Raw genomic sequence first — 10479 nt, 5'->3', positions numbered from 1 at the left:
GAACTGCCCCCCGGGTCGCTGAAGGGACACTCGCCAGAGGAATCGTTTTAACTAGCAGTGGGGACAGGGCACAGGTTGCAGAGAGTGGCTGACGGGAGACACTAAAATCAGGCTTCGGATCGGGGAGCGGACATTTTCCCCCTCCGCACACGTAGCTGGCTCCGGGGAAGCAGCCCGAAGCCCGCCACGGGGGAGCCGGGGGCGGGGCGAGCGTGAGCGATAACGCGGCCTGGCGCGCGACGCCGGGGGTGGAGCCCTCCCAGGCTCCCAGGCCTAACGCCCCGCCCCCAGGTGAGGGCGCCGCCGAGACCCCGTCGACACCCCCAAGGAAACTAGCCGGGCTGCCGCGGGCCGGGCCGGCCCCTGCCCCTTTACCCGCCGGGCGGGCGACCAGGCTGGCGGTGTTTGAGGCGAGCGGGCGGGCGCGGGAGAGGTCCGTGTCGCCCCGCGTCACCTCGCGTCACCCCGCCCCGCCTGCTTCCCAGAGGCCTGGGCCCCGCCCCTCGCGCAGGCGCACAACCGCCTTTAGGGTCCGCCCTTTTTCAAGATTTGAATTTCCCCCAGCAAAGCAAGACAGGCAAAATACCCGGATGGTGATCGCTGGCCTTTTCGCGCCAATACTGTAAGTTCTCACCACAATCTTGAGAGGTGGGTACATCATTCTGATGTTCCAAATCTTGCAGGAGCCCGTCTGGTCGCTGCTCCAAGTTCACTCCCAGACGGTGCAGGCTGCAATGCGCTGCTGTCCGGGATCTTGGAATGACAACAGATGGTTTTTCCAGTTTCTCTCATTTTTATTTGATCTTTACATTCATCAGCCTCTAGCCAAAATTTGGCCTTTCCTGCAGCTAAAGTGTAGGTAACAAAGCACGGAGCGTTAACCTGGTGATTGTGTCACCAAGGGAAATGACATCATTTGAGATTATATAGCTTTTCTTTTAGATATCCTGAAAGTTAGCTAAACTGCAAGTTACTACAGAATAACTCATTTGAAATTACTGTAGTTATTCAACCTGCCCATAGATCCTGTAATTTAACATGTTAGTAAAGAAGCACATTTATTACTATATCATACATTATCAAAAATATTATAGTAACTATCTTTAAACATATTAAGTTTGTGTTTTAATTCTCTGTTTTAGTTTATGGATTTGGAAGCATTTGTTTGAGGAGAGGCCAAAGAGTCCTGTGACACAGTCAAGGGACAAGAACCCTCACCTGTGTTTCTGTGCCACCAGCTGCCCTAAGTGACCTTGGCCATTCACGTCACCTCTCTGGCCAAGTCCTTCGCGTCTCAAATAAGGAAGCTGAGCTGCGGGTTCCCAGCAGCCTTGTCCACATGCAGGGATTCTGTTCTCAGAGTTCAAGAATTGCTATGGTAGCTCCTTGGGCATCCAGGTAGCTCAGATTGAGCTCTCCTGCTGGTGTCCCATGGTACAGCCTTCAGACTGGCATCCCCTTACCTGCAGAAAGGGAACAGTGGTGGTCAGGGTAGTCACGGGCACAACAAGCAATTGTTATAAGGGATACAGGTTAAAGGAGCCACCACTGTGATAGGCGACAGTGGCTCTTGCTTAAATGCATACAGACTGAGAAAGCAGAAGAGTTTAAGGAACACATTTTAACCCCTTAGCCCGGGATTGTCCGGTTTTGCAGGACTTCCCCCCACAGTGAGCCCAGAACCAGAGCAGGGGAAAGGGTGATGCTGGTAAGCCCTCAGACCTTCATGTGCCAAGCAGGGGAAACTGGGAAGAACTTTGAGAGTCACATCACAAGGATCACAGCAGCTTAGGACTTAGGCCATAAGAGACCTGCCCTGGCCTTTCTAGTGGACTTGGGAAGTTAGTTTGCTAACATGTTGCTTTCAGCTTGCGCAAGGGCTCGAGCAACCTCTGCCCAGCGGCCGGAGAGGAGTCCCTTTCTACGCCCTTCCTGACCTCCTCCTCTAGCAAGCGGACAGTATCTGACTGCCTGTCCGCAGCTCTTCTCCATGCTTGGCTGGTAGACAGGAGGGTCAGGCTAGCACTGGCAGCCTGGGGCCCCAGAAGCCTGGCTCTTCACACCAGGGAGCCAGACCCTGGGTGGGGTCAGAGAAGGACCTGGAGACACCAGGTGAGGCCTCAGCTGGTGTCCCCGCCAGACTCGGGAGCTGAGTGGGGAAGTGCTGGTGCTGGAGAGGAAGTGATAGCTGAGTTGAGGGCTTCAGCAGGCCAGGCAGAGGAGGGCAGGAAGACAGACTATGCCTGGGAATTCACAGGACTGCATGAGCATGGCACTTTGGTGTCTGGCCAAAAGGCTGGGGCGTGATCATGTGTGAGCAGAGAACCAGCCACTGAAGGGTGTTAAACAGGGGCAGTCCTCGAGGGGGCTGCTGGGGGCTGCTGTGTGCAGACCACGTGAGTGGTGGCGAGACTGGAAGTGGAAACCCTGGGGGAGGGACAGCCCCCCAACTTAAAGACTCTTCCTTCACCAGAGGCTGCAATGGGGAGGTGCACGACACTGGCATGGGCTGAGATGAGGGTCAGGACAAGGGCTTCAGTTCCTTCGTGGAAATGCTGCTCCCCTTAACAACAGGCTCCCCGGAGGAGGGAGGGGAGTGAGAGGGTCACCATGAGGCCCAGCTGGCCACTTCCTGGATCCAGTCAGAGCAATGAAATGGCAAACAGGATGATGACAGAGGAGAGGTGCTAACTTTGTGCTTGAACCAAAATTAGCAGGTCTTTGCTAAGCATGGGAGGGAGGGGCCAGGATCAGACCCGGCCCTGCCCTTTCAGGGCCTAAACTGCAGGAGGGGACAAGGGGCCTCAAAAATAAACAGTGGTCTGCATACCTAAGAACTCGTGTAGGTCACACAACAACTCTGCTAGGATGTACATCCCCATTCTACAGGTATGCAAACTGAGGCCCAGAACGGTTAAGGCCCAAGATCACACGGTTAGTAGGTGGGGGAGCTGGGGTTTGACCACAGACAGTTCTTATCCCCACGCCCGTGTGCTTGCCTGCCAGCTTGGCTTTGAGTCATCTTCAGGGCACCGAACCTCTTCTCTTGTTAATATTAATACATTTCTTGGCAACGAGGCCCACTCACACCACAGCTGGCCCCGGAACAGTTGACAATCCATGAAAAGTCCACATTGTTTTTAATTATCTGTCTGCTTCCGTGACTTCAGGAAATGGAAGGTTTTCCTGGGAGCCGAGGACAGAAGGTGATTTTGGAAGGTGTGGCACTTCAGGGGAGGGCGGAGGAGGGGGTGACCCAGGTTGGCAGGCCTGGGGGGACGGCTCCCTCTGCCACCTGGCCTCATACCCACAAAGCAGCCGAGCCCTTCCTTCCTCTCTGCCCCCCACCCAACCTGCCCCACCATTCCCTTGCCTTAGATTCCAGAATCTGGACCACAGCTAATGTCTCGAATTTAACTGGGAATTTAGTTCAAAGGGCTTTGGGACTGGCTTGGAAAACTCCACATTTGTAGTACCACGGAGGTGAGAAAGCATATCCTGAGTTTTAACAACAGACCTAGGAAAGATTTAGTCTCTAAATGCAGTGGCTCTAAGGGAACGGAGACGAGGAGCAGGATTTTTTATAATACGCAGATGAAAGAAGAACAGCATAGATGTCAGGAGAAAGGGTCATGATAAAAACTTTGGTAGAGCCTGAGGCTGAGAATCAGGAAGATGGAGGCGCTTTTTTGGATGGTTTTCTTTCTACCCACACTCTTTTTGTAACCACAAAGGAAGAAGGCAGAACGGGCCTCCACTGGTGCCAACCAATCAGCAGAACCGCTGCCTTCCTCGGAGCCGCTACCTCCACTAGGGCAAGGTCGCAGCATCTGCGTCGGAAATCACGGGGACTTCTTCCTGCTGGCTCAGCTGGGAGGCTGAGGAGTGTTTTGCAAAAAAGAAAAAAAAAAACGTTTATCCGAATTCTGAAATAATAACTGAGGCGGCTGCTCTGTGAAGCTCCCCATCCTGGGGCCGCACCTAAGGTTCCAGATGAAGCCGGAGTCGGGGCAGGCCCTCTTCCACGTGGCCCTGGCCAGCTGCCTCTGCGTGGCCACTGTCCACACTGGTATTTTCGAACATGTCTCTGTCCAAGTGGGCTATGAGTACTATGCGGAAGCCCCGGTCACCAGCCTCCCTGCCTTCCTGGCCATGCCCTTCAACTCTCTCGTTAACATGGCCTACGTGTTCCTGGGGGTGTACTGGCTGCGGAGCCAGGCACGTGCCCCAGGAGGCCCTGCAGAGAGGTGGAGGGCTCGCTACCTGAAAGACGTCTTTGCAGGCATGGCCCTGGTCTATGGCCCGGTTCAGTGGCTGCGCATCGGGATGCAGACACAGCCCACCGCCGTGCTGGACCAGTGGCTCACCTTACCCATCTTCGCGTGGCCAGTGGCCTGGTGCCTCTGCCTGGACAGGGGCTGGAAGCCCTGGCTCTTCCTGGCTGTCGAGGGCCTCTCCCTGTGCAGTTACAGCCTGGCTCTGCTGCACCCCCATGGGTTTGAGTTGGCACTGGGCCTGCACATTGCAGCTGCCGTGGGCCAGGCCCTACGCATCCAGGGGCGCCACGGCAACGTTTCCTCTGGAACATACTTGGCTCTGGGCGTGCTCTCCTGCCTGGGCTTTGTGGTCCTCAAGCTATGTGACCATGAGCTTGCGCAGTGGCATCTCTTCCAGCAGCTCACGGGCCACTTCTGGTCCAAAGTCTGTGACGTGCTTCAGTTCCACTTTGCCTTCCTGTTCCTGACCAGCTTACACACCTGCTGAAGGTGCCCGCCTGCAGAGAAGATGCATTCAAGTGTGAGAAGAAGGGGCTTATGACCACCAAGCTTCTCCCCAGCGTCATCAGTGCTCAGTGTCCTTGGTGTGATGACACGGAAGACTGTCCCTGCCTTTGAAGTTATAGGCTTCAGTATTATGAATATGAGCATTCAATTTTGTGAAATGTTATACTTTCTGCAACTTACTTTCAAAGGCTTAGAGCAAATATCTAGGGGCCGGGGATGTGGGGGTCATTGTACTAGTCTTGTAATTTTTCTGTGGTTTGAAACTTTTCAAAATAAAATGTTGGGGGAAGTGACCCCCAAGAAATCTATCACACTCACAGTTGGCCGGAGAATGGTTGTCTGCTTTGGGATGTTGGCTCCAAGCATGGGCGGGCGACTGGGGGGAAGGGCAAGCTTCTGACCAGTGTGCCGGGCAAGGCACTGGGGTTACCAGTGAGTGTCCCCAGAGGTAGCTGGCTTCAGGGAGACGGAGTCATATTAAACACACACCTAGCAGACAGATGGGGAAATCCAAAGGCCAGAGCACTAGTTCACCGTGACATCTGAGACTACCAGGCTGACATCAGGTCACATGGAAGCCACACCCCTTCAGATCCTCTGTGGAACAAGGCAGGGTGCGTCTAGACGAAGGAACACCCACAGGAAACACAAAAGTTGAGTTCTCAACAGAGTGTTGTTTGGTGGCTCTTCCCTCAGAGCCAGGGGATGACTTAGATGTCCTTAGTAGCTAGGGTTACTGAAGTGTCAAGTGTCTGTCACCCATGGATAAACCTGGGGCCTTTAGGAACCATGATGGCATCTCAGGTTCACGGGCCCTAGAGTTGGCCTCTTTTAACCCTGAAGCACGCTTTTCGTGCAGATGATGTCTGAACCAGCAGGCCCATCCAGGGGTGGGCGACCCTGACAGATGCTGAGGACTCTGCTTTGGGCTTGCCCTGTGGAGACCAACTCTCTCTGTAGTCTCTCCTGCTTGTTAATATGTTCCTTAGACACCAGTTTCATTCCCCTGTCACCTGAAAGGCATCTGGTCTTTAAAGACACCAGTGAGGGTGGAGAGGAGAGGATGTCCTGTCCCTGCCAAATGGCTCCTTGGGATGGGCAGCCCACGTGCATCTGTTCAGTGTCCCCTGAGTGTCCCTAGAGCCTCAAGGGTTGGCCAGTGGACCATTGCCATGACTACCGAGGTGCTTTTGAAACCAGATACCTGGTGCTGGATGTTCTGTCCCAGCTGGCACATCCCCAGTGGGTGGTGGGTCTCAACCAAGTCATTACCTGAAGGATCCAGCAAGAACTGTCACCTCTGCCCCTCTCCCCAGGAATGGGGCCCAAGGCGGGGCCTGCTGGGCAGCATTTGCCTCAGGAAGCAACCTTGTTCCACAACGATTATCTCAAAGGCTCTGTATGTCCTACAAGAGCACAATGGCCAGGACATCTTGAAGAGGCCAGAAGGGGACGTGTGATTTCTCCAATGGCTTGGTTAGAGATGGAGGTGGGAGGGTGGAGGGCCGGGGGAGGACCAGGGTCTGACTGGGGCGGGGGAGGGCGCTCTGACTCCCCTCTGCTCTGCTATCTCTCTCAGAGTTGCTGTTTCCTTCCTTGACAGTGTGAGTCCCCTGAGAACGGGACTTTGCATAGCCTCATTCATTCCATACCTTTGAGCCACAAGTACCCATAACGTATTTAGTTGTTTTTTATTTTTATTCTTTTTTTTTTTTTTTAACCAATTCCCATTTAATAAATAACCCTGAGAACCTTCTGGGTGTTGTTCCACTCCCGTGTCAAGCTGGGTCCCCACAGGAAACAGGTGGCACAGTGAGAGCAGGAGAACTACACACACCACTGTGTGCAGGGGCGGGGAATGGGTGGGGAACCGTAGGGAGACCCTAGGCAGGGTGGACTCCACCCAAAGGAGAGACCCACGTGGAAGGGACACTTCAGGGGGGCCGAAACCCCTAGAAGCCCAAAGCCACTGCCTCCTGGCAGGCCTCCTACCTAACATGGTCCAGTGAAATACAGGATGACAAATGGTATTTTAGGGCCACTGTGTCTCCAGTGCCGCACAACACGTGCTTATAAGCAATGAAAATGTTCATTGCTTATCTCAGATTCAGGTTTAACAGGGTGTCCTGACTTCATTTGCCAAATCAGATGACCCCACATTGAACCAATCCAACCAAAGCCAGAGGCCTGGAACCTTCCTTCTCTGGCCTGTGTATTTGATCAGTGTTTCTCAAAGGGTGGCCAGCGTCAGCCACGCAGCTTCCTGTATCCCCTCCAGCCCTGGTGAGTCCTGCCTTTTGGGGCTGGTCCCAGCCCAGCCCCAGCCCTGTCTGAGATGCCAGAGGACAACAGAGAAGCCAGTGGTTGGCTGATGGGCCCGCTCCCTGCATTTGGCCTAACGATTTAGAGGTTCCCTAGCTGGGTGGGATCTCAGAAAGCATCTGTGCCAACCCCCTCGTTTCACAGAAACTGAAACTCTTAGATGTTCGACTGGGCTGCAGATTTCATCACTGAGCATCAGAAAGGCAGGTGGCCAGCTTCCGGGCCCAAAGCCTCATCCACGGGGCGGTCCCACCTCTCCCAGGAGGTAGTGACTATGGCGTGGCCACCTGGCCCCTTCCTGCCCCCACCAAAAATAGTGGTAACAGTTTCACTCTGATCACGCCGGTATCCAGGCTCACAGCAGGGAAGATGAGCCACCCGAGAGCTCAGTCAGGGTTGTAGTGGCCCTGACATCGGACTCACCCCCCCACCCCCGCACCTGTCTTTCCCAGTCGGTGCTGGGCATGGCTGCAGCCACATCTACAGGGGCTGCCCTCACCTGACCTCCTGCATTTGTGCCCTGGAGCTTACCTTCCTCTGAATCAGCCTCAGGGGGCGACTCAGAGGACACCCGGGTTGCCTTTCCCACTGACACTTGTATTTCCCACAAAAACACTGTTTTTGACAGCGGTCAGAGAGGCCTCCCAGGGTCCCCAGCCACAGGCAAGGTGTCACAGGCTTTTTCATTTTGTGCCAATCTGATGGTGGCAAGGCAAGATCTTGCTGTGACTTTTAACTCGTGCCCTTCTACGCACACACACGCACACTTGTGCACAACTCGTGCTTGTGCTTTCTATTGAAAGTTAGGATTTGTTCTTGCATAAGTTGTTTATATCCTTTCCTCAGTTTGGACTTTTTCTTCCAAAAGTTTGCAGAAGCTTGTTTTATATTACATTAGTCATTCACCTGTCATATGGATAATACATGTTTTCTTATTCTCATTTGTCTTTTGCTTTTGTGGGCATCTTAAAGGAAGGTGGTTGCAGGTTTTCCCTAGTCATGGATTTCTATATGTCTGTCTTTTTCCTTGTAGCTTTTGGGGTTCTTGTGCACATATCAGATACCTTTGTCAAATCTTAACATCTCCGATAGCTACTTCAGATATTTTGCCTTATAAACATGTATTCTCAAAGTATTCAGAATAAAAATTAAAATAGTTGAAATGTACATTCAGAAACCAACAGTGCAGCTGTCATCACTGTTCACAGGAAGTTCACCGAACTGAACTTGACCAGAGCCGTTCACAGTCACAATACATGGCCGAGAGGAAATGCCCAAACCTCATGAAATGCGTTTCATCAAAGGCTGGAGGACAAAGGAGGTTTTGTCTCTTGGCACTTAAAATTGGCCGCATCCCACAGGTAAGCATTTCCCTCTCGCCTGTGAAGGCCTCCATGAGGGGAAATCTTTGGGTAAATAGAAATGAGGCAATTCCAGTTCCCAAGTGAGCCCCCAGACAGCCATGTAACTAGCCCCTTATCAGCAGGGCTTAGGTTCCTGGTGTTTGCAGGTCCACGTGCCCCTCGAGCCTCTCTTCTAAGTGACCTGGAGGCTGCCCGCTGCCGCCTGGGCTGAACGATGGGGCCCTGGGTCCTTCTAACCATTTTCATGCATTTCTAGTATTTTCTTCCATTTCCTGCTTTTCACTTGGATCCTTGCCCTCCATTGCACTTCAGAACCGCTGACTTCTGGTTTTCCTTGTGCCTCTTCTTTCTTGGCCCTGCCCGTCTTCCACTTGGGGCATCTTCCATGGGGTTTGCGCTGCCACTATCTCGGCCATCCCGTGCAGCCTCACAGATCACATCGGGGTCCTGACCCTACTCTCCTACCCCAGAGGCAGCCACCCTCGGGAGTTCGGTGTAACCCACTCCCTGGCACATTCTGAGACCTTTCCTGGAGGTGGAGGGAGACGAGCAGCCGTGCCCACTGCCCACTGTCACATGCTCTAAATTTCTCTAGATGCACCACGTGGTCCAGAGCCATCTCCTACCGGCTGCAGGACCCGATCTGTGGACGTTTGCCCCCAGGGCTCCTGGGTACCCAGCCGGGGAGTTCCTCCTTTGGTGCTGCTCTCTGGGACTCCCTGCCTACGTGTGAGCACGTCGCTAGAGGATCTGCCCGCATGCAGCACGCCTGCGCTCCAGCCACAGTGGTTGCTGAAATGACTGCCTGCCAGAGTCTCTGTGCGCCAAGCATCACCAGCACGTGGTGCTGGGAGAAGGATTGCTGTCTGCTACGCGGATGGCAGCCAACTAGAACTGCACTGCTTTCTTGCTTGCTTTTCCTGGCTTAAAATTGAAGTTGCCCGGAAAAATCAAACATACAATTACCGTAGGATCCCGGAATCCTACTTGAAGGGGATCTCCCCACCAGAAGGGAAAGTGGGGCCTTGAAGCGATACTTGTCTCCCTGTGTTCACAGCAGCCTTATTCGCAATAACTAAAACATTTAAAACAACCCAAGTGTCCTCCGATGCATACCTGGATGAACAGAATGTGGTCCAGCCCCATAACGGAGTGTGATTCAGCCTTCAAAAGACAGCCGCTACACCACCACTGGACCAAGGTGTGATGGTCAGTGAGAGAAGCCAGACACAAAGACAGACACAGTATGACTCCACTTGTATGAGGTGCCTAGAGTCTTCAGACCCTAGACAGAGAGAGGAGGATGGGGAGGGGGCAGAGGCTGGGGAGGGGGAGTTAGAGTCTAATAGGAGTTTCCATTGGGGAAGATGGGCAGTTCTGGGGATGGACACACACCCACATGAACATACTTAGTGCCGCCAACCTGGACACTTAAAAATGGTCAAGATGCTACATTTGATGTTTGTTGTTTAGTTGCTAGGTCGTGTCCAAGTCTTTGCGACCCCATGGACTGTAGCTCACCAGACTCCTCTGTCCATAGGATTTCCCAGGCCAGAATACTGGAGTGGGTTGCCATTGCCTTTCTCCAGGGGACCTTCCAAACCCAGGGATCAAACCTGGCTCTCCTGTATTGGCAGGTGGATTCCTTAGCGCTGAGCCACCAGGGAAGCCCAAATTTGATGTTATCAGTACTTGATTACAGTTTCAAAATCCACATTGCTGTCTGCAGTTCAGGAGCTGGGACACGTTGCATACATTTTGTCAGCCTTCTGTGCCTCAGTGTCACCTCTCATATGAGCACTGGACAAGGTCACATAAAAGTAGGTCACAGGCTTCCCAGCAAGTCCAATTGTCAGAATCTGCCTGGCAATGCAGGGAACACGGGTTTCATCCCTGGTCAGGGAAGATCCCACATGCCACGGAGCAACTAAGCCTGTGAGCCGAAACTTCTGGAGCCCACACACTCTAGAGCTTATGCCCCACAACAAGAGAAGCCACTGCACCACAAT

At 53.3% G+C, this 10479-nt stretch overlaps 1 protein-coding gene across 7 annotated transcripts; it reads left to right on the top strand.

Annotated features, from left to right (window-relative positions):
- The first annotated feature begins 40 nt into the window (after positions 1-40).
- TMEM187 (transmembrane protein 187) lies at positions 41-5084 on the top strand. Of its 7 annotated transcripts, none has more exons than XM_070366202.1 (3): positions 41-622; positions 1143-2112; positions 3735-5084. In XM_070366202.1, exon 3 carries the CDS (start codon positions 3994-3996, stop codon positions 4762-4764), a length of 771 nt encoding a protein of 256 aa, XP_070222303.1. In that variant the 5' UTR covers positions 41-622; positions 1143-2112; positions 3735-3993; the 3' UTR covers positions 4765-5084. The 7 variants fall into 7 exon arrangements, with proteins under 7 accessions (XP_070222303.1, XP_070222302.1, XP_070222301.1 ...); XM_070366201.1 differs by having other exon boundaries at positions 41-648; XM_070366200.1 differs by lacking the exon at positions 1143-2112 and having other exon boundaries at positions 3739-5084.
- The last annotated feature ends 5395 nt before the right edge of the window (positions 5085-10479 follow it).

This window comes from Bos mutus, chromosome X (assembly GCF_027580195.1).
Source record: "Bos mutus isolate GX-2022 chromosome X, NWIPB_WYAK_1.1, whole genome shotgun sequence".
In the NCBI taxonomy this organism is placed as follows: domain Eukaryota; kingdom Metazoa; phylum Chordata; class Mammalia; order Artiodactyla; family Bovidae; genus Bos; species Bos mutus.
This window is presented reverse-complemented; position numbering and strand designations above follow the sequence as displayed.